Below are 25,532 nucleotides of genomic sequence, written 5' to 3'. Positions count from 1 at the left end.
GAAAAGGACATCTTTTTTAGGTGTTAGTTCTAAAAGGTCTTGTAGGTCTTCACAGAGTCGTTCAACTTCAGCTTCTTTGGCGTTACTGGTCGGGGCATAGATTTGGATTACCGTGATATTGAACGGTTTGCCTTGAAAGCGAACAGAGATCATTCTGTCGTCTTTGAGATTGCATCCAAGTACTGCATTTCGGACTCTTCTGTTGACCATGATGGCTACTCCATTTCTTCTAAGGGATTCTTGCCCACAGTAGTAGATATAATGGTCATCTGAGTTAAAGTCACCCATTCCAGTCCATCTTAGTTCGCTGATTCCTAGAATGTCAACGTTCACTCTTGCCATCTCCTGTTTGACCACTTCCAGTTTGCCTTGATTCATGGACCTAGCATTCCAGGTTCCTATGCAATATTGCTCTTTTCAGCATCGGACTTTGCGTCTATCACCAATCACATCCACAGTTGGGTATCGTTTTTGCTTTGGCTCCATCCCATCATTCTTTCTGGAGTTATTTCTCCACTGATCTCCATTAGCATATTGGGCACCTACTGACCTGGGGAGTTCATCTTTCAGTGTCCTATCCTTTTGCCTTTTCATACTGTTCATGGGGTTCTCAAGGCAAGAATACTGAAGTGGTTTGCCATGCCCTTGTCCAGTGGACCACAATCTGTCAGACGTCTCCACCATGACCCATCCGTCTTGGGTGGCCCCACACGGCATGGCTTAGTTTCATTGAGGTAGACAAGGCTGTGGTCCGTGTGATCAGATTAGCTAGTTTTCCCTGATGATACATGATACATGATGAAACATGATACAGAGAAGGAAAAAAAAATTAACACTGTCTTTACCAACATTAGAAATGTCTTCCTTTCAAAAGACAATTAAGAGAATTAAATGACAACTTATAGACAGAGAGAAAAAAATCCACAAGGCATAGTTCTGATAATGGACTTGCATCTAGAATATTCCCTGGTGGCTCAGACAGTAAAGTGTCTGCCTACAATGAGGAGACCTGGGTTTGGTCCCTGGGTTGGGAAGATCCCCTGGAGAAGGAAACGACAACCCACTCTAATATTCATGCTTGGAGAACTACATGGACAGTATGAAAAGGCAAAAAGATATGAACACTTATATCTACTACTGTGGGCAGGAATCCCTTAGAAGAAATGGAATAGCCCTCATAGTCAACAAGAGAGTCTGAAACTCAGTATAGTTGGGTGCAATCTCAAAAAACAACAGAATGATCTTGGTTATTTCTGATTAAACCATCCAGCATCACAGTAATCCAAGTCTATGCCTCAACCACTGATGCCAAAGAAACTGAAGTTGACAGTTTCTATGAAGATCTACAACACTTTCTAGAACTAACATCAAAAAATGATGTCCTTTTTATCACAGGGGATTGGAATGTAAAAGAAGGAAGTCAGGAGATAGTCAAGGGCTTCTCTGGTGGCTCAGTGGTAAAGAATTCACCTGCCAATTCAGGGCACAGGGGTTTTATTCCTGATCCAGGAAGATCTCACATGCCATGGAACAACTAAACCCGTGCATCACAACTACTGAGCTCCTGCTTTAGAGTCTGGGAGCTGCAACTACTGAAGTCCACGCAACTACTGAAGTCCATGCCCTGGAGCATGTGCTCTGCAACAAGAGAAGCCACTGCAATGAGAAGCCGAGCATGGCAACTAGAGAGTGGGCCCCACATGCTGCAACTACAGAAAAGCCTGCACAGCAACGAAAAACCAGCACAGCCAATAAAAATAAATTTAGAAAAGAGAGATACCCAGAATAAGAGGAAAGTTTGGCCATGGAGTAAAAAATGAAGCAGGGCAAAGGCTAACAATTTTGTTAAGATAACACACTGGTTATAGCAAACACCCTTTTCCAACAACACAAGAGACAACTCTACACATGGACATCACAAAATGGTCAATACCAAAATCAGACTGATTATGTTGTTTGCAGTCAAAGAAAGAGAAGCTCTATACAATCACTAAAAATAAAAACTGGAGCTGACTGTGACTCAGATCATAAGCTCCTTATTGCAGAATTCAGGTATAAATTGAAAAAAGTAGGGAAAACCACTAGGCCATTCAGTTATTGTTGTTGAGTCACTCAGTCGGGTCTCTCTTTGTGACCCCATGGACCCCAGGCTTTCCTGTCCTTCACTATCTCCCAGAGTTTGCTCAAACTCATGTTCACTGAATCAGTGATGACATGCAACCATCACACCCCTTTGTCGTCCTTCTCCTGCTGCCTTCAGTCTTTCCCAGCATCAGGGTTTTTTCCCAATGAGTCAGTTCTTTGTATCAGGTAGCCAAAGTATTGGAGCTTCTACTTCAGCATTAGTCCTTCCAATGAATATTCAGGGTTGATTATCTTTAGGATTGATTAGTTTGATCCCCTTGCTGTCCAAGGGGCTCTCAAAAGTCTTCTCCAGCAACACAGTTTGAAAGCATCAATTCTTTGGCACTCAGCCTTCTTTATGGTCCAATTCTCACATTTGTACATGGTTACTGGAAAAGCCATATCTTTGACTACACAGATCTGTGTCAGCAGCCTGCTTTTTAATATGCTGTCTGGGATTGTCATAGCTTTTCTTCCAAGGAGTAAGTATCTTTTAATTTCAAGGCTGCAGTCACTGTCTGCAGTGATTTTGGAGCCCAAGAAAAGAAAAGTTTTTATTTTTTTTGTTTCCACTGTTTCCATTTTTTCCCCATCTATTAGCCATGAAGTGATGGGACTGGAGGCCATGATCTTAGTTTTTTGAATATTAAGTTTTAAGCTGGCTTTTTCACTCTCCTCTTTCACCTTCATTAAGAGGCTTTTTAGTTGTTGTTAATTTTCTGCCATTAGGGTGGTGTCATCTGCATATCTGAGGTTATTGATATTTTTCCCAGCAGGTTTGACCTAAATCAAATCCTTTATGATTATACAGTCGAGGTGACAAACACATTCAAGGCAATAGATCTGGTAGAAAGAGTGCCTGAAGAACTATGGATGGAGACTCATAACACTGTACAGGAGGCAGTGGTCAAAACCATTCCAAAGAAAAAGAAATGCTAGATGGCAAAGTGGTTCTCTGAGGAGGCTTTAGAAATAGGAAAGAAGAAAAGTAAAAAGGGAGAAAGGGAAAGATATACCTAACTGAATTCAGACTTCAGAGAATAGCAAGGAGAGATAAAAAGGCATTCTTAAATGAACAATGCAAACAGAGGAAAACAATAGAATGGGAAAAACTAGAGATCTCTTCATGAAAATTAAAGATATCATGGGAATATTTCCTACAAGTATGGGCATGATAAAGGACAGAAACTGTAAGGATCTAGCCGAAGCAGAAGAGATTAAGAAGAACTGCCAGGAATAAACAGAAGAACTAGACAAAAAAGTCTTAATGACCCAGGTAACCATGATGGCGTAGTCACTCACCTAGAGTCGGACATCATGGAGATGAAATCAAGTGGGCTTAGGAAGCATTACTGCGAGCAAAGCTAGTGGAGGAGACAGAATTCCAACTGAGCTATTTCAAATCCTAAAAGATGATGCTGTTAAAGTGCTGCACGTGGTATGTCAGCAAATTTGGAAAATTCAGCAGTAGCCACAGGACTGGAAAAGGTAAGTTTTCATTCCAATCTCAAAGAAGGGCAGTGCCACAGAATGTTCAAAGTAATGTACAACTTCACTCATTTCACATTCTAGCATGTTTATGCTCAAAATATTTCAAGCTAGCTTCAGTACTATGTGAACTTAGAACTTCCAGATGGTCAGACTGGATTTAGAAAAGGCAGAGGAACCAGAGATTAAATTGCCAACATTCATTGGATCATGGAGAAAGTAATAGAGTTCCCCCCAAACATCTATTTATGTCTCACTGACTACACTGAAGCCTTTGTGTGGATCACAACAAATTGTGGAAAATTCTTAAAGATATGGGATTACAAGACCATTTTACATGTCTCCTGAGAAACTTATATGCAGATCAAGAAGCAGTAGTTAGAACCAGACATGGAACAATGGACTGATTTAAAACTGGGAAAAGAGTATGACAAAGTTGTACATTGTCACCCTTCTTGTTTAATTTATATGCAGAGTACATTGTGTGAAATGGCAGGCTGGATGAATCAAAAGCTGGAATTAAGATTGCCAGAAGAAATATCAACAACCTCAGATATGTAGATTATGCTATCTTAATGGCAGGAAGAGGGATTAAAAAGCCTCTTGATGAAGGTGAAAGAGAAGAGCAAAAGAGCTGGCTTCAAACTCAACATTAAAAATACTAAGTTCATGGCATCTGGTCCCATCACTTCATGGCAAAGAGAAGGGGAAAAAGTGGAAGCAGTGACAGATTCTATTTTCTTGGGCTCCCAAATCACCGTGGATGGTGACTGCAGGAATGAAATTAAAGACACTTGCTTCTTTGAAGGAAAACTATGACAAACATAGACAGAATATTAAAAAGCAGAGATATCACTTTGCTGACAAAGGTCCACATAGTCAAAGCAATGGTTTTTCCAGTAAACATGTATGGATGTGAGAGTTGGTCCATAGAGAAGGCTGAATGCTGAAGAATTGAAGCTTTCAACTTGTGTTGAAGAAGGCTCTTGAGAGTTCCTTGGACTGCAAGGAGATCAAACCATTCAATCCTAAAGGAAATCAGTCCTGAATATTCATTGGAAGGACTAATGCTGAAGCTTAAGCTGTAATACTTTGGCCACCTGATTTGAAGAGATGACTCACTGGAAAAGACCCTGATGCTGGGAAAGACTGAAGTCAAAAGGAGAAGGAGGCAGCAGAGGATGAGATGGTTAGATAGCATCACCGACTCAGTGGACATGAATTTGAGCCAACTCTGAGAGATAGTGAAGAACAGGGAAGACTAACGTGCTGCAGTCCATGGGGTCACAAAGAGTCAGACATGAATTAGTGACTGAATAACGAAAACAAGTATCACAGGAAAATACTCTGTGGTGACCTAAATGGGAAAGAAATTTAAAAAAAGAGGAAATATGTGTATATGCATAGCTGATTCACTTTGTTGTACAGCAGAAAGCAATACAACATTATAAAGCAACTATTAGTTGTTGTTCAGCAACAGCAACTCTATCTTCCAATAAAGATTTTTTAAAAAGGCTACATACATACATACAATGGAGTTCTACAAAAAAAATCAATGCTGTAGCCCAAAAGAATACGTTCATCTATTCTCACTTATCAAGGTGTGTTTCAACAATAAATTAACTATACATACCAAAATTTAAAAATAAAAAACACTACTCTGCTCATCGCTAAAGCTGTTGTACTTTCCTGTGGATTTCCAGGGTTTATTGAAAGTTATAGGTAGTGATAGTGAGAGAATGAAAAAGAATTTTAGGATATGGGCCTATGCAAAGCCTTTGACTGTGTGGATCACAATAAACTGTGGAAAATTCTGAAAGAGATGGGAATATCAGACCATCTGACCTGTCTTTTGAGAAACCTGTATGCAGGTCAGGAAGCAACAGTTAGAACTGGACATGGAACAACAGATTGGTTCCAAATAGGAAAAGGAGTACGTCAAGGCTATATATTGTCACCCTGCTTATTTAACTTATATGCAGAGTACATCATGAGAAATGCTGGGCTGGATGAAGCACAAGCTAGAATCAAGATTGCCGGGAGAAATATCAATAACCTCAGATATGCGGATGACACCACCCTTATGGCAGCAAGTGAAGAAGAACTAAGAAACCTCTTGATGAAAGTGAAAGAGGAGAGTGAAAAAGTTGGCTTAAAGCTCAACGTTCAGAAAACTAAGATCATGGCATCTGGTACCACCACTTCATGGGAAATAGATGGGGAAACAGTGGAAACAGTGTCAGACTTTATTTTTTTGGGCTCCAAAATCACTGCTGATGGTGATTGCAGCCATGAAATTAAAAGACGTTTACTCCTTGGAAGGAAGGTTATGGCCAACCTAGATAGCATATTTAAAAGCAGAGACATTACTTTGCCAACAAAAGTCCATCTAGTCAAGGCTATGGTTTTTCCAGTGGTCATGTATGGATGTGAGAGTTGGACGGTGAAGAAAGCTGAGCGCCACAGAATTGATGCTTTTGAACTGTGGTGTTGGAGAAGACTCTTGAGAGTCCCTTGGACTGCAAGGAGATCCAATCAATCCATCCTAAAAGAGATCAATCCTGGGTGTTCATTGGAAGGACTGATGTTGAAGCTGAAACTCCAATACTTTGGCCATCTCCTGCGAAGAATTGACTCATTGGAAAAGACCCTAATGCTGGGAAGGATTGGGGGCAGGAGGAGAAGGGGACGACAGAGGATGAGATGGTTGGATGGCATCACCAACTCGATGGACATGGGTTTGGGTAGACTCCGGGAGTTGGTGATGGACAGAGAGGCCTGGCGTACTGCAATTCATGGGGTCGCAAAGAGTCGGACATGACTGAGCGACCGAACTGAACTGAACTGAAATATTAAAATATACTACTATGGCTTTCATTTTACTTATTAAGGTTTTCATTGCTAACAAATTATTCAAAGATTAATATTTGGTCATCATAGTGCTTTATACATTCTTAATATCAGGTAATACTAATTGAACACTTATTAAGATTATGTGCCACACATATAAACCTGGTAAATTTTCATAAACCCTGAGGTAGATACTATTACTCTCATCACTTTACAGATATGAAAACTGAGACAGAGAGAGGTTAATTAAGTACCATTCTCAAGGTCACATAGCTAGTAAGTATGTAACACATAACCAGTAAGGATATGCATCCAGTCAGCCAGAGTCTGGCTCGTAAGTACTAAAGTATCCTACTTCTCAATCTCCCCTATTAAACTCAATACTGTATTGATGTCTGAACTTTACATGATTAATAACTATTTTCTTTTTAAAGTAATAACTATCATGTATGCACAATAAGGGCTAAATGTTCATAGAACTAAGTAAGTATTCATGGAAGATATCAAAATCCCTCAGGAAAAATATCATTTTTTTCATAACAAATTCTAACTATTTTATATTCACTGAAAAAATTTAACTGAAATTAAAGACAGTTAAAGTGGATGGTCATATACTTTGTTATCCAGAAGAGTAAAGTTGAGAGCCAAATGCACAAACCAGGAGTGTTCCAAGCAAACTATGATGTATGGTGAATCTTGCTAAAACAAAAAGGATATAATTACTTCTGGGGTAACATTCAGCTAAGTTATATAAAACTGAGATTATAAATTTATATTTGGAGACAAGGACTGATTTCCAAAAGCGAGGTGAATTCATTCACCTTAAATGAAAATGCAGTAAATACAGTCATGCCCTAAATGCTTATAAAACATTATAATTATTGTTTCCTTGGAAAGACCAGAATGTTGATTAATTTATGATATCAAATGGCTTCACAGTATAAGTATCAACATTTTGCTACTTTCTTTTAAATAACTTGAAGTAGTTTTAATAGGATTTAATCTATCTCATTTCTTATTTCTTTATAACCTCTTTCTTTGACAGAATAACAAGAAAATGGATGATAAATGAAAGAACAAAATTGTCATTGTCTTAAGTAATATTCACTGAATTTTCTTGATAGCTTAGAGGAAAATGACCTCACCCACAGTTCACAAAAATCTGTCACTTCCACATGGATAATTTTCCACTTTTTTCAAAGTAAATATAGTACTGCTGGACAGTTTGAAAAAAGATATCGAGCTATGACAAGAATGATCACTTAAATATAATCACCTGGGTATTTAGTTGGACAATCTTATTGGAAGAAAGCTATTATTTATTAAAATAATTAACTAAATCTAACCTAGATTTAAAGATTTCTTATTTTTTATACTTATTTTAAGTAAAAGTTAAACTCCAAATTCTTTGAACAAACACTAATACAGGAGAATAGCAATTTCCCTATTCTTCTCACAGTACTTAGGTGGCAAATTCATTAAAGTTTGGAAACTACTGATTAGTAATTCATCATTTCTCTTTCAATTTTAATCATGTGACTGAGATAAACCATTATTTTCATTGCAGTTATTACTAATTATACTGCAAGCATTTCACTTTGGTCAAAGGTATTACAATTCATTCTTCCTCAGTATAAAAGACTGAGTTTCATACATAAGTAACACTTTTTGCCTTGATTACAGGTAACAACAAGTAATTATCCTTCAAAATAAATCTAAGAATATAATTCTAATTACTGAATTTGCTAGGGCATCTCCCTAGGTTTGTTTAGACATGGTAGTCTTTTGTATAATTTGGCATGAGGTGGTTGAAAGCTGTAGTGCTAGAAGTTCTAGAAGGATTTCAATAGAGTGTTTTGTTGTTGTTTTTATTGGAGTATAGTTGATTGAAAATGTGTTAGTTTCATGTGTACAGCAAAGTGATTCATTTAAACATATACATATATCCAATCTTTTTTTTTAAGATTCCTTCCCTATTTAGGACATTACAGAGTATTGAGTCGAGTTCCCTGTGCTATATGGCAGGTTCTTATTAGTTATCTATTTTATATATAGTAAAGTATATATGTTAACTCTGGTCTCTCAGTTTACCCCTCCCCTCCTTATCCTCTGGTAACTGTAAGTTTGTTTTCTACATCTGTGACTCTATTTCTGTTTTGCAAATGAATTCATTTGTGTTCCTTTTTAAAGATTCCACATTGAAGCAATATCATATGATGTTTGTCTTTCTCTGACTTTGCTCAGTATGACAATCTCTAGGTATATCCATGTTGCTGCAAATGCAACCATTTTGTTCTTTTTTATGGCTGAGCAATATTCCATTGTATATACGTACCACTGCTTCTTTATCAATTCTTTTGTTGATGGACATTTAGGTTGCTTCCATGTCCTACTTATAATAAATAGTGCTGCAATGAACACTGCAGTGCATCTATTTTTTCGAGTTACAGTGTTCTCTGGGTATATGCCCTGGAGTGGGATTGCTAGGTGATATAGTAGTCCCATTTTTAGTTTTTAAAGGAACCTCCATACTGTTCTCTATGGTGGCTGTACCAATTTACATTCCCACCCACACTGTAAGAGGATTCCCTTTTCTCCACACCCTCTCCAGTACTATTGCTTGTAGATTTTTTGATGATGGTCATTCTGACTGGCGTGAGGTGATACTTCATTAGAGTTTTGATTTGCATTTCTCTAATAATTAGTGATGTTGAGCATATTTCCATGTTCTTTTTGATCATCTGTATGTCCTCTTCAGAGAAATGTCTACTTATTGACTTATCTTTCACCCATTTTTTGATTTTTTTTTATATTGATTAGTTCATTTTTTGATGTTTAGCTGCATGAGCTGTTCGTATATTTTGGAGATTAATCCCTTATCAGTTGCTTTGTTTGCAAACATTTTCTCCCCTTCTGAGAGTGGTCTTTTTTCTTTTTTTCTTTTTTGCTTATGGTTTCCTTTGCTGTGTAAAGGCTTTTAAGTTTAATTAGATCCCATTTATTTTTTATTTTCATTACTCTGTGAGGTGGATCAAAAAAAGATTTTGTTGGAATTTATGTGAAAGAGTGTTCTGCCTAGGTTTTCCTCTAGGAGTTTTATAGTGTCTGGTCTTATATTTCAATATAGTGTTTTAACTGCAAAGCTGCTATGCAATATAGATTAAGCAATAAATAACCAGCTTTGGCATACTTAATTTCTAAGTATTTCTTAACTTCTAAGAACAGAAGTGTGTGAACAATAACACCTTTCTTCTGAGCCTTCTACTATTAAAGGGTTATAAACCTCTTTTTTCTTCATTCCATCCACAGAAGCTAAGCCATTTAAGTCTTTCTTCCTCCAGGAAATCTTCCCCAGTATGTGGTAGACTGAAAAGAATACTGGACTGAAAATCAATTCCAGCTATGCCACTCAGTGTATGACTATGGAAAAGATAAATTCTACACATCTTTGTTTATCTATATGCAAAATGATGGACCACATGCCATCTAGCTCTAGAAATCTATGACTTATAAACACATGAACAAAACACTTCACTTAAAAGCAACTTCAAAACAAAATAGAAAAGAAATATTTACATAAAACCAGACTACTTATTTCAAATTTACAGCCATTCACAATAAGAAATAATTTATATTTACATATTAGACAAAACAATCTTACAGTGTAAATTAACAATGGAAGGTATATCTGAAGAAAGACTAAATAGCTTGTGAAAAGAGTATTCAATTAAGTATCTACTATGCTAGGCAATGCAAAAGTTTATACAACATTTAAAGCTCCCTGAGTGGGAAAAACAAAAATATTCAAATGAAGGTAGAGCCAGGGAGAATGTGATTAAGTACTAATACTCCAAAAAAGTACACAAAATACAGTAACAGGAACACAGTTGAGGAAAAATTCAAGCTGCTCTTTTTAAGAGGACAAGAGAGAGGAGGTGGGGCTAAGATGGCGGAGGAATAGGATGGGGAGACCACACTCTCCTCCACAAATTTATCGAAAGAACATCTGAACGCTGAGCAAACTTCACAAAACTACTTCTGAATGCTGGCAGAGGACGTCAGGCATCCACAAAGACAGTGCATTATCTTCAAAAGGAGGTAGGAGAAATTATAAAAGATAAAAAGAGAGACAAAAGAGTTAGGGACGGAGACCCGTCCCGGGGAGGGAGTTGTAAAAGAGGAGAAATTTCCAAGCACCAGGAAACCCTCTCACCAGCGGGTTTGGGGGAAGATTTCGAATCTCAGAGGGCAACATAACTGGGAGAGAAAATAAATAAAACCCACAGATTATGTGCCTAAAGGCAACTCCCAGCAAAGAACCCCAGACGCTCGCAGCCGCCACCAGCAAGTGGGGGCTGAACGGAGAGGAGCGGGCGGCACTGCCTAGGGTAAGGACTGGGCCCAAACGCCCTGAGGGAAATCTGAGGGAGCTAACATGAGATAGTAACCTAAACTGTGGGACAGCCAGAGAGAGAGAACTATCCCGCGAAAAGCTCAAATCTAAGGCACTGCCGGTCCGCTTACAGAACAAAGGACTGAGCGATACCAGAGGAGAGCTAGCCGGCTGTGGACCGCCCCATCCCCCGCTGGACACAGCAGACAGGTGGGGGCAGCCAGAGCCGGAAAGGGGCAAACTCGGCCCCAGAGAGGGCACCCCCTACCAATCTGCAAACAGGCTTCCAGTTTCTAAGCAAAGACTGTCTGAGATCCCGGAGGGTCGACAGCTGCCGGGAGGGTCGCAGCCAGAGACCAGCTCCCCAGAACCCACACAAAGCACACTGGAGCCGGGCGTGCCTGTAAACTGAGGCGGAGACCAGGGAGGTGATAAGCCGCACCGCCCCAACAGGGGAGAGTGCGCTCGCCAAACTCCTGGCTGCCTGAGCTGCTCCGACCAGGAATGGCACAAACTGCAGGAGCAACCAAGTCTGTGCCTTTGTGGAGTAACCGGCAGCCTGAACCTGAGCGGCTTAGACCTGGGAAGTGCACGCATCTCAGGGCCCACTCCCCGGCAGAGTAACCTGAAGCCTGAGCAGGGTAGATGGGGAAAGCACACACGCCGTGAGCGGGGGCAAACCCAGTGCGGCCAAGACACTGTGAGCTCACCACACACACGCCAGTGATATAGGTTTGCAGTGTTCCTCCCTCCCCACAGCACGACTGAACAAGCGAACATAAAGAGACCACCTCTGCCCCTTTGTGGCAGGGCGGAAATTAGATACTGAAGAGACCTCCAAACAGAAGCCAAAGAAACAGAGGGAAGCGCCTTGGAAATGACAGGCCAACAGATTAAAATCCCTGTAGTTAACACTGACTGCATCGAAAGGGGCCTGCTGTTGCTGCTGCTGCTGCTAAGTCGCTTCAGTCGTGTCCGACTCTGTGCGACCCCATAGACGGCAGCCCACCAGGCTCCGCCGTCCCTGGGATTCTCCAGGCAAGAATACTGGAGTGGGTGAAAGGGGCCTACAGATCTTGAAAAGTATAAGCAGGAACAAGGATCTATCTGAAACTTAACAGACCCCACACCACTCAGCTCCAGAGAAAGTCCGGGATATATATTTTTACTATTATCATTTTTTTTAAATTTTTTTAAAAAAATTTTTTTATCTTTCTTTTTTCTATAAGTCCTCTATTACACCTTAACTTTCATTTTCATAACCCACTATTACCTTGCAAAAAAAAACCAAAAACCCTATTTTTAAAGCAAACTGCATACATATATCTTATACCTTTTGTGGTTTCTTTTTTTTTTACTGTTTTTTTCCTGTTTTACTTTTTCTACTGTTTCTTTTTTTTTTTTTTTTACTGTTTTACTGTTTTTTTCTTTTTACACTGTTTCCTTTTTTTATTTTTTTATATTGTTTGTTTATAAGAGTCTAACCTCTACTCTAGATTTTTAATCTTTGTTTTACATATTTGATATCAATTTTGTACATTTAAGAACCCAATCTTTAGGACCCATTTTTACTCAGGAGTGTGATTACTGGCTTGATTACTCTCTCCCCCTATTGACGTTCTTTCTTCTCCCCCAGGGAACCTCTATCTCCCACCCTCCTCCTTCTCTTCTCAACCCAATTCTGTGAATCTCTGAGGGTGTTCTGGGTACCGGAGAACACTTCGGGAACAGAATACTGCCCAGATCTCTCTCTCCCCTCTTGATTCTTCCCTTTCTATTCATGCTCACCTCTATTACCTTCCTCCCCCTCTCTATGTATCTCTGTGAACCGCTCTGAGGGTTCCAGACTGTGGAAAGCACAGAGGGAAGTGCTTACTGGCTAGACTGCTCTCTCCACGTTTGAGTCCCCCTCTTCCCCTCCTGGTCACCTCAACAGTACCCCCCCAAACTTCACCTCTCCATGTAACTCAGTGAACCTTTCTGGGGATCCGTCACTGTGGAGAATCATTTCACCATTAACCTAAAAGTTTTATTATTGATGCTGTATGGATGGAGAAGTCTTGAGGTTACTGCAAGAATAAGACTGAAAGCCAGGGGAAACATTAATTAATAAGAGATCATCCAATAGCCTCCACATATGCACTGAAAGTAAGCTCCACCCAGGAGCCAATAAGTTCCAGAGCAAGACATACCATGCAAATTCTCCAGCAATGCAGGAACATAGCCCTGATCATCAATATACAGGCTGCCCAGAGGCACACCAAATCCATAGACATCTCAAAACACAATACTGGACACTCCATTGCACTCTAGAGAGAAGAGATCCAGCTCCACCCACCAGAACACCGACACAAGCTCCCCCAACCAGGAAGCCTTGACAACCACCCGTCCAACCCCACCCACAGTGAGGAACCTCCACAATAAAGAGGAACCACAAACTACCATAATACAGAAAGGCCACCCCAAACACAGCAATCTAAACAAGATGAAAAGGCAGAGAAATACTCAGCAAGTAAAGGAAAATGAGAAATGCCCACAAAACCAAACAAAAGAGGAGGAGATTGGGAATCTATCTGAAAAAGAATTTAGAATAATGATAATAAAAATGATCCAAAATCCTGAAAGCAAATGGAGTTACAGATAAATAGCCTGGAGACAAGGATTGAGAAAATGCAAGAAATGTTTATCAAGGACCTGGAAGAAATAAAAAGGAGTCAATATATAATGAATAATAAAATAAAGGAGCTAAAAGACACTCTGGAGGGAACCAACAGTAGAATAACGGAGGCAGAAGATAGGATAAGTGAGATAGAAGATAGAATGATGGAAATAAATGAAGCAGGGAGGAAAAAAGAAAAAAGAATCAAAAGAAATGAGGAAAACCTCAGGGACCTCTGGGACAATATGAAACGTCCCAACATTCGAATCATAGGAGTCCCAGAAGAAGAAGATAAAAGGAAAGGCCATGAAAAAATACTCGAGGAGATAATAGTTGAAAATTTCCCTAAAATGAGGAAGGAAATAGTGACAGAAGTCCAAGAAACCCAGAGAGTCCCAAACAGGATAAACCCAAGGCGAAACACCCCAAGACACATATTAATCAAATTAACAAAGATCAAACACAAAGAACAAATATTAAAAGCAGCAAGGAAAAACAACAAATAACACAAAAGGGGATCCCCATAAGGATAACAGCTGATCTTTCAATAGCAACTCTTCAGGCTAGAAGGGAATGGCAGGACATACTTAAAGGAATGAAAGAGAATAACCTACAACCCAGATTACTGTACCCAGCACGGATCTCATTCAGATATGAAGGAGAATTCAAAAGCTTTACAGACAAGCAAGAGCTGAGGGAATTCAGCACCACCAAACCAGCTCTCCAACAAATGCTAAAGGATCTTCTCTAAACAGGAAACACAGAAAGGATGTTTAAACACGAACTCAAAACAACAAAGTAAATGGCACCGGGATCATACTTATCAATAATTACCTTAAATGTAAATGGGTTGAATGCCCCAACCAAATGCCCTCAACTGGCTGAATGGATACAAAAACAAGACCCCTATATATGCTGTCTAGAAGAGACCCACCTCAAAACTAGGGACACAAAGAGACTGAAAGTGAAGGGATGGCAAAACATATTTCATGCAAACGGAGACCAAAAGAAAGCAGGAGTTGCAATACTCATTTCAGATAAAATAGACTTTAAAATAAAGGCTGTGAAAAAAGACAAAGAAGGACACTACATAATGATCAAAGGATCAATCCAAGAAGAAGGTGTAACAATTATAAATATATATGCACCCAACATAGGAGCACCGAAATATATAAGGCAAATACTAACAAGCATGAAAGGGGAAATTAACAATAACACAATAATAGTGGGAGACTTTAATACTCCACTCACACATATGGATAGATCAACTAAACAGAAAATTAACAAGGAAACACAAACTTTAAATGATACAAAAGACAAGTTAGATTTAATTGACATTTACAGGACTTTCCACTCCAAAACAATCAATTTCGCCTTTTTCTCAAGTGCACACGGAGCTTTCTCCAGGATAGATCACATCCTGGGCCATAAATCTAGCCTTCGTAAATTCAAAAAAACTGAAATCATCCCAGCCATCTTGTCTGACCACAATGCAGTAAGATTAGACCTCAATTACAGGAAAAAAAAACTATTAAAAATTCCAACATATGGAGGCTAAACAACACGCTTCTGAATAACCAACAAATCACAGAAGAAATTAAAAAAGAAATCAAATTATGCATAGAAACGAATTAAAATGAAAACACAACAACCCAAAACCTATGGGACACTGTAAAAGCAATGCTAAGGGGAAGGTTCATAGCAATACAGGCGTACCTCAAGAAACAAGAAAAAAATCAAATAAATCAACTAACTCTACACCTAAAGCAACTAGAGAATGAAGAAATGAAGAACCCCAGGGTTAGTAGAAGGAAAGAAATCTTAAAAATTAGGGCAGAAATAAATGCAAAAGAAACAAAAGAGACCATAGCAAAAATCAACAAAACTAAAAGCTGGTTTTTCGAGAAAATAAGCAAAATTGACAAGCCATTAGCCAGACTCATCAAGAAACAAAGGGAGAAGAATCAGATCAACAAAATTAGAAATGGAAATGGAGAGATCACAACAGACTCCACAGAAATACAAACGATCATAAGAGACTACTACAACAGCTATATGCCAATAAAATGGACAACTTGGAAGAAATGCACAAATTCTTAGAAAAGTATAACTTTCTAAAACTGAGCCAGGAAGAAATAGAAGACCTTAACAGACCCATCACAAGCACGGAAATCGAAACTGTAATCAGAAATCTGCCAGCAAACAAAAGCCCAGGACCAGACGGCTTCACAGCGGAATTCTAGCAAAAATTTAGACAAGAGCTAACACCTATCCTACTCAAACTCTTCCAGAAAATTGCAGAAGTTGGTAAACTTCCAAACTCATTCTATGAGGCCACCATCACCCTAATTCCAAAACCAGACAAAGATGCCACAAAATAAGAAAATTACAGGCCAATATCACTGATGAACATAGATGCAAAAATCCTTAATAAAATTCTAGCAAACAGAATCCAACATCATATTAAAAAGACCATACATCATGACCAAGTGGGCTTTATCCCAGAAATGCAAGGTTTCTTTAACATCTGCAAATCAATCAAGGTAATACACCACATTAACAAATTGAAAGATAAAAACCATATGATTATCTCAATAGATGCAGAAAAAGCCTTTGAAAAACTTCAACATCCATTTATGATAAAAACCCTCCAGAAAGCAGGAATAGAAGGAACATACCTCAACATAATAAAAGCTATATATGGCAAACCCACAGCAAACATTATCCTCAATGGTGAAAAATTGAAAGCATTTCCCCTAAAGTCAGGAACAAAGCAAGGATGCCCACTTTCACCACTATTATTCAACATAGTTTTGGAAGTTTTGGCCACAGCAATCAGAGCTGAAAAAGAAATAAAAGGAATCCAGATAGGAAAAGAAGAAGTAAAACTCTCACTGTTTGCAGATGACATGATCCTCTACATAGAAAACCCTAAATATTCTACCAGAAAATTACTAGAGCTAATAAATGAATATAGTAAAGTTGCAGGATATAAAATTAACACACAGAAATCCCTTGCATTCCTATACTCCAATAATGAGAAAACAGAAAGAGAAATTAAGAAAACAATACCATTCACCATTGCAACAAAAAGAATAAAATACTTAGGAATATATCTACCTAAAGAAACAAAAGACTTATATATAGAAAACTATAAAACACTTATGAAGGAAATCAAAGAGGACACAAACAGATGGAGAAATATACCGTGTTCATGGATTGGAAGAATTAATATAGTGAAAATGAGTATACTACCCAAAGCAATCTACAGATTCAATGCAACCCCTATCAAGCTACCAATGGCATTTTTCACAGAACTAGGACAAATTATTTCACAATTTGTATGGAAATATAAGAAACCTCGAATAGCCAAGGAAATCTTGAGAAAGAAGAATGGAACTGGAGGAATCAACCTGCCTGACTTCAGGCTCTACTACAAAGCCACAGTCATCAAGACAGTATGGTACTGGCACAAAGATAGAAATATAGATCAATGGAACAAAATAGAAAGCCCAGAGATAAACCCACACACCTACGGACACCTTATCTTCGACAAAGGAGGCAAGAATATACAATGGAGAAAAGACAATCTCTTTAACAAGTGGTGCTGGGAAAACTGGTCAACCATTTGTAAAAGAATGAAACTAGAACACTTCCTAACATCATACACAAAAATCAACTCAAAATGGATTAAAGATCTAAACATAAGACCAGAAACTATAAAACTCCTAGAGGAAAACATAGGCAAAACATTCTCCGACATAAATCACAGCAGGATCCTCCATGACCCACCTCCCAGAATATTGGAAAGAAAAGCAAAAATAAACAAATGGGATCTAATTAAAATTAAAAGCTTTTGCACAACAAAGTAAACTATAAGCAAGGTGAAAAGACAGCCTCCAGAATGGGAGAAAATAATAGCAAATGAAGCAACAGACAAACAATTAACCTCAAAAATATACAAGCAACTCTTGCAGCTGAATTCCAGAAAAATAAATGACCCAATCAAAAAATGGGCCAAAGAACTAAACAGACATTTCTCCAAAGAAGACAGACACATGGCGAACAAACACATGAAAAGATGCTCAACATCACTCATTATTAGAGAAATGCAAATCAAAACTACAATGAGGTACCATTTCACGCTAGTCAGAATGGCTGCTATCCAAAAGTCTACAAGCAATAAATGCTGGAGAGGGTGTGGAGAAAAGGGAACCCTCTTACACTGTTGGTGGGAATGCAAACTAGTACAGCCATTATGGAGAACAGTGTGGAGATTTCTTAAAAAACTGGGAATAGAACTGCCATATGACCCAGCAATCTCACTGCTGGTCATACACACCGAGGAAACCAGAATTGAAAGAGACACGTGTACCCCAATGTTCATCGCAGCACCGTTTACAATAGCCAGGACATGGAAGCAACCTAGATGTCCATCAGCAGACGAATGGAGAAGGAAGCTGTGGTACACATACACAATGGAATATTACTCAGTCATTAAAAAAAAATACATTTGAATCTGTTCTATTGAGATGGATGAAACTGGAGCCCATTATACAGAGTGAAGTAAGCCAGAAAGAAAAACAACAATACCGTATACTAATGCATATATATGGAATTTGAAAGATGGTAACGATAACCCTATATGCAAGACAGAATAAGAGACACAGATGCATAGAACAGTCTTATGGACTCTGAGGGAGAAGGTGAGGGTGGGACGTTCTGAGAGAATAGCATTGAAACATGTATATTACCATATGTGAAACAGAACTCCATTCCATGTTCGATGCATGAGACAAATGCTCAGGACTGGGGCAATGGGATGACCTAGAGGGATGGGATGTGGAGGGAGGTGGGAGGGGGGTCCAGGAAGGGGACACATGTAAACCCATGGCTGATCCATGTCAATGTATGGCAAAAACTACTACAATATTGTAAAGTAATTAGCCCCCAACTAAAATAGAATAAAATAAAATAAAATAAAATAAAGAAGACAAGAGAGGAAGCCATAAATTAAACTACAAGAACTTCTACTGAGAAATTATTTTTTAGTCAAGGGTATATGCACTTGAAATAAGTAACATTTTATCTATTTAAAGTATTATAAAATTTAGATAGAAATTCCTTATAATTAATCAGGTATTATTGTGTTTATTTTTAATATGTAGTGACACCATGAAAATTTTATTACTCTCTTGCCTCTTCTACTTTTTTGTTTTCTTAATTCTTATTTGTCCTCACTGTTTAAAAAAAGGGAAGCAGCTATGGCAATGTTCTCAAAGCTTAAACTATTGTAGCAATAAGACATATAAAGCTAACATGACCTCCACTTCTCCCCCAACCCACTTCTAGTTTCCCTTAACTCAATGAACAAAGTCTAGGAACTATGCATGGATGGGAGGCAAACAGAATCATCTTTTATATGCTTCTGGTAGTGGTAGTCACCAACGTCAAGAAAAGCATTGGAAAGGGAAAAATAACTTGCAAGGAACTATAATTAAGTAAAATAATTGTCATGAGGTAACAGTAAATGTTACAATTTTCCCACCTTAAGGATAGTAGTAGTGTAAGGCATGATGGGTAACTGAACAATAGCTTACCTTCATTACTAATTTAAAACAGAAAAAAAATTTATTAGGTAAAGTACATTTAAAATGGATAACCAACAAGATCCTACTATATATATAACACATGGAACTCTGATCAATGTTATATGGCATCCTGGATGGGAGGGGAGTTTGCAAGAGAATGGACACATGTATATTTATGACTGAGTCCCTTTGCTGTTCACCTGAAACTATTATAACATTGCTAATTGGCTATACTTCAATACAAAATAAAAAGTTTTAAAAAAAAGAAAATTAATGAATTGTTAAAATGTATAGATTCTTTAAAGTTCATATAGCTCATTTGCTCAGTAATATGCCACCATTTTCAGAAAAATTCCAAAGACAACTAAAGCAATCTAATCCATAAAATGGAATACATGAAAGACCCTGTGAAATATTTTGACAATATCCTCCAACATTTTTTCTATGTTAATTTCTTCAGAATATCTGACTAAAACAAGTGTTGAGAATGAAATTGAATTTTAATATGTATTATTCCTTAGGCACTAGACAGACGAAAACATAAAGCACACAAAACATAGAAAAGCCAAAATCTAAGTACAACTGGCATATAGAGATTTCAGCATTAGCATCACTGTTTTTAATTTTTTGTTTTTCATTTTTTTGGTCATACTGTGTGGCATGTGGGATTTGTTTCCCTAGCAGGGATGGAACCTACTCCCTCTGCAGTGGAAGTGCAGAGTCTTAACCACTGGACACCAGGGAAGTCCAAAACTAGTTTTTTGTTTGTTTGTTTTTTAAAGAGCACAAGAGGTTCATGTGTATAGCTTTAAACATTAGAATTGTTCCTTGGGAAAATGTACTTTCTGACGCACAAACTGGCTGATTAGAAAATACAGTATTTAATGAATAGTTAGTAGATTCAATCACTTTATAAACCAAAATCTGACAAATGAAATTTTGGAGTTGAAAGGAACCAAAGGGAGAATTTAATTCCCAAATTTTGCAGATGAGAAAAATGAGGAAGCTAGTTAGTAGATCAAAACTAGCATTCAGTTTTCTTGGCTTCCAATCAGGTGTTCCTTTTACTACAGCACACGGTACACTTATGTTATGGCTAAGATTTGAACACAATCCCGTTTCTGTTTTTCTAATGTTTAAAAGGTAACGATAACTAAATCCCTGATTTACTTATTCTACAATGATCAGGATACAAGATTTACTCCATAATATATCCTACAGATTAACTAATGTCCTTAGATAATTAGGTTTTATTATTAGCAGATATTAAATACAAGCAAATCCTTCTGTCTTAAAATGTTTTCTAATTCAAAATGCAGCTTAAAAGCTTTGGGGCCCAATAAAACACATCCTGATAACTTTGGGGTTTTGTTTTAAAACTTAAATTTTTTAGATTATAAATGTAAGAATTTGTAATCAAGCCATGATCTATTATTTTTTCCCTAAATTAAATAAGGCCAGTTACTCTGAAACTTTACTAATAACAGTAGCCACTAGCTACATGTGGCTATTAAGCACTTTTAAAATGCAGGTAAGTCCAAGTTCAGATGGGATATAAGTATAAAATACACACCAGAATTGGAAAACGAAGTACCAAAATAGACTTCAAAATCTCACTAATTTTTAAAATTTTGAAATGAAATATTTTGGATATATCAGGTTAGATAAAATATATTATTAACATTAATTTCATCTGCTTCTTTTTGTTTTTTAACATGACTACTAGAAATTTTAAAATTACATATGTGGCTTGTACTACATTTCTACTGAACAGTTCTTAGCCATAAATTGCAAATATCTAGGTGCAACTGATAAAAAGTTTGTATATGCTCTAAGAATAAGGTAACATAAAAATCACCTATATAATTAGTAGTCAATGTCTGTGCTAAAGAAGATAAGATATGCAAAAACACACTAAATGCAGAAATCAAATTTAGTTGGCTTTATGTATTTTTCCTCAGTAGATTTACAGTTTTGCTTTTGGTTAACACTGAAACTGGTTTCTATTCCCTGATCACATATGATTGATAAGAGAGAAATGTATCCCAGAAGCATGGCAAAAAAGTCAGCCTTTGTCGTCTCCTTCAATTTGCACATATATGTGAGTTGACTTAAAAATAAATCTCTAAACTATTCCAAACCAAGACATTGTTAAACTGTTATAAGAAGAAACTTAATTTTAACTATTTTTAAAAAATACTTCACATTTCATATAAAAAAAACCCAAATACTGACATAAAACACCATCTGATACTCTGCAAATGCAGACTAGGCTATAAACTTAAAAGATTTCACCAATTAACAGTTCAACAAAACAAAACATATTTATAATTTATACCTTTGCTCCATCTGAAATACTGTCCCAGTTTCCACCACGCAAAGAGAAATTTCCATTGCCTATACGCAGCAATATCTCTTCAGGAGTATCATTGGGCCCATTAGCAAATGGAGTGCAGCTATTAAAAGAAAACGATTTAAATATACATGAGGGCCTAACATACATATTAAATCTAATTGAAAATGATGAGTATAGAACTATAAGCGTATATTTACTATAGCAAATTAAGAATATCACCTAAAATTTTCCTTTACTGTTCATATAAAATTTTACATTTCAAACAATGAACTTAATTAATTATATAATGAAATGAAGTCTTGCCTATATGAATCTATTTTTTTACCTTTGATCTGTGAATCAGTGTAAAATAAAATAAAGGTAGTTGTATGTAACAATACATTCTGAAAATCAACACAAATTTTGTATTCACAGGCATAAGTTAGCAAACCAAATATATCTACTATGAAGAAAGTAATTTTATTTATTGAATTGGCTCAAATTTATCAGTATTATCAGTGAAAACAAAGTAACAGTATTTTTAATTAACGTCTATGAAAAACTGGTTAAATATATCAATATAACAGAAAAATTAAAGCCATTAAAATTATTACATGGATCAATAGTCACAGATAGGAAGACAAATACATTGTATGAAGTTAAAGTGGTTTAGAAAATTATTATAGAATGACAAAAAGTGGTCACTTTTGTACCATTTTAACAAATGGTACCATTTTAACAAATGGTACCATTTTAACAAATGGTACCATTTTAAAAATGGTATTCAGATTTGGGAGTAGAAAGATTTATGGCTAAAAAGCATGAGGAAGATGTCTTAATATGTTAATTCTCTCATAGTTGAGATAACACTAAACACACATACCTATGCACATACACACAAAACGCTTGGTTTAGTCATAAAGTAAATATTTGAAAGTAGCTATCTAGAAATGGTATCCAATGGTTTGAAACCAATACTGCTCACTGCTGTTCACATGCAAACATTAGCTATTCTTAACTTTAGCACTTGCTGTGGTCTGTCACTAAATATTTTGCACATATCTAAAAGTACATGGAATATACTGACATATGTGATTATCATCAAGCCAATAATAACTTGGAGTCACTATTTTCATAACTTATCTTTATAAATCTTCTGCTATGGCAAGCATATTTAATTATCAGTGCAGTTCAGTTCAGTTCAGTCGCTCAGTCATGTCCAACTCTTTGCAACCCCATGGACTGCAGCACGTCAGGCCTTCCTGTCCATCACCAACTCCCGGAATTTACCCAAACTCATGCCCATTGAGTCAGTGATGCCATCCAACCATCTCATCCTCTGTTGTCCCCTTCTCCTCCTGCCCTCAACCTTTATATTTAATTATGCCTAAATGCCTTTTTAAAGCTGGAGAAAGAAATGGCAACCCACTCCAGTATTCTTGCCTGGAAAACTCCATGGACCAAGGAACCTGGTGGGCTAAAGTCCATGGGGTTGCAAAGAGTCGGCCACAACTAAGCACATCAACATAGTCTTTTTAAAAAATTCTTACCTAAGGACATTATGATTACATTAAAATTCTTCAAATTCTATTTTATGCATTAGACTTTGTTAAACCTAGCCTTTATCTACAGTTATAAATTTTTACTTCTAAATAAAAGTGCTACTTATTATTAAGAGTAAAATAGTACTTGTATTATTTATAAACTAACAATATTCAACATAATCCAACAGGTACATTTTTTAGTATTGCTTTATTCTTTTAACACATCTGCATGTAGTTTCTGTATTTTAATATTCTGTTACTATTTTATGTAGGTTTGTTATAAAGCTCAATCACACTGAATCTCTACTGCCAAGAGAAACAAAATTGAAGTACTTAAAAAAAATAACATCAGCAAGCTCAGTGGGTAAGCACCTGTTGAACTGTGAAATGATTTTATGCTAAGGTAAACATTTTGAAAATGTAATATACTTAAACATAAAATATCAAAATAAGAATATATGCTTTATTTTTAGAAGTTTTAGTTCCAGTTGAACAGTCTTTTAACCATGTGTCTAAATAATGCCTCATTAAACACCTTATGTTTTTTTAAATTTTATAAGTATACAATATATAATAGTTTAGAATATTGATAGCATTTTCCTTAAGGTTATTTTCATCTGTCCTCTTTCTAGATGAAAATATACAAGTGAAATTCAAATAATGATGTGAATTAATTTGAATATATAAATTCCTTACCCAGCCAACATTGTATAAAAAAGGACTCCCAGACTCCAAATATCACAAGCAGCATCATAGCCTTGTTGCAAAAGAACCTGAGAAAGGAAATACTCATTATCTGGTACTACTCAGTATAACTCAGTTTTGTCATTTAAAAAAAAGTTGTGCTTCTAATAATCTCACAAATGCTCACAATTAAAAAACTTAGCTCATTTTAATCTTTTCAAAATTAATTAACTTAAAGGCAAAGTTTTCTATAATTATCAAATATTCAGCAAGTGACTACTAATAAGGCGATTAAGCAATATGAATGATACCAAAAAAAATCCTTTTTTAAGATATGATCCCTGACCTCAATGAACTTTGACTCCACCTTCTAGAAAAATCAGACACATCAAAATTTAAAACAACATGTACAGAGAGCTTCATATATTCTACACAGAATATTGAATTTTAACCCTGACACTGACTCTATGAGATAGATATATTTTCCATTTTGAAAATGAGAAAACTGTGGCAAATGTTAAGCAATTTGCCCGATATCACAAACCTAATGAGTGGTGGAGCACTTACTCTAGAGCCTGTGCCTTTAACATCTATGATAATTGCCTCTCTACTGTACAGGAGATGGAAAGATCATATATAATCTTATCAAAGGAAGATGAATTTATATTTTACAATAAAGACTCATGTCTTTAAAAATTAGCATATTTCTGGATCACAAACACACATTTGATAAATTCTGAATGGTTTCATTGATTTTTGATATAATAATTTTGGTAGCTCTTTTTTCTCTTGAGGCTAGTGTTAAATAAATAACATATTCATTATATATGCATGTGAATTTCCCTGTGAATTTAATAGCTAGTCTGAGGTGAAATGAGTCCTTTTTATTAAATTTAGAAAAACAAATCCACTGATAAAGCCTTTGAACATAGAAACAAAATAGAAACATTATTAATGCATTAATACTGGAGACTGCATAATCACCAGAATGGACATTTCATTTATAAAAATCTAAACATATTAACACTTGGCTATGACAATGGCCAAACATGAATAATAAATATCTATCTTAAAATTCAAGGTATAATGGTTTTTTCCATAGCTAAAGTATATAAGACCACACATATGTGCAAACTTGGGAAGCTGAAGAGGTTATCAAAATACCAATATATCTGGCTAATATAAATAACACAAGTGGAGACTACAAAGGCCCTAATAAATAATAAGGTAGAGCTAAAATAATTCACATCATGATAAGCCTAACCTGGCATCCTCTCAGTTCAGTTCAGTCGCTCAGTCATGTCCGACTCTTTGCGACCCCATGAACTGCAGCACGCCAGGCCTCCCTATCCATCATCAACTCCCCGAGTCCAGCCAAGCCCATGTCCATCGAGTCAGTGATGCCATCCAGCCATATCATCCTCCGTTGTCCCATTCTCCTCCTGCCCTCAATCTTTCCCAGCATTAGGGTCTTTTCCAACGAGTCAGCTCTTCACATCAGGTGGCCAAAGTATTGGAGTTTCAGCTTCAACATCAGTCCTTCCGATGAACACCCAGGACTGATCTCCTTTAGGATGGACTGGTTGTATCTCCTTGCAGTCCAAGGGACTCTCAAGAGTCTTCTTCAACACCACAGTTCAAAAGCATCAATTCTTCGGCACTCAGCTTTCTTTATACTCCAACTCTCACATCCATACATGACCACTGGAAAAACTATAGCCTTGACTAAACAGACCTTTGTTAGCAAAGTAATGTCTCTGCTTTTTAATATGCTATCTAGGTTGGTCATAACTTTCCATCCAAGGAGTAAGCAGCTTTTAATTTCATGGCTGCAGTCACCATCTGCAGTGATTTTGGAGCCCAG

At 36.9% G+C, this 25,532-nt stretch overlaps 1 protein-coding gene across 5 annotated transcripts in view; it reads right to left on the bottom strand.

Moving 5' to 3' along the window:
* Positions 1-25,532, bottom strand: part of RPS6KA6 (ribosomal protein S6 kinase A6) — a 202,411-nt gene that overhangs the window by 46,933 nt on the left and 129,946 nt on the right. For all 5 annotated transcript variants that reach the window (XM_081566554.1, XM_081566553.1, XM_081566555.1 and 2 more), the window contains 2 exons: positions 23,681-23,757; positions 21,444-21,561 (listed from right to left, as the gene is read on the bottom strand). In XM_081566554.1, the coding sequence (XP_081422680.1) occupies positions 21,444-21,561; positions 23,681-23,757 (195 nt within the window). The remainder of the gene's footprint in view (positions 1-21,443; positions 21,562-23,680; positions 23,758-25,532) is intronic.

Source organism: Giraffa tippelskirchi, chromosome X, assembly GCF_054371585.1.
Source record: "Giraffa tippelskirchi isolate mGirTip1 chromosome X, T2T-mGirTip1v1.2.pri, whole genome shotgun sequence".
NCBI lineage: Eukaryota > Metazoa > Chordata > Mammalia > Artiodactyla > Giraffidae > Giraffa > Giraffa tippelskirchi.
The sequence above is the reverse complement of the archived record's forward strand: the minus strand, read 5'-3'. Positions and strand labels throughout refer to the sequence as shown.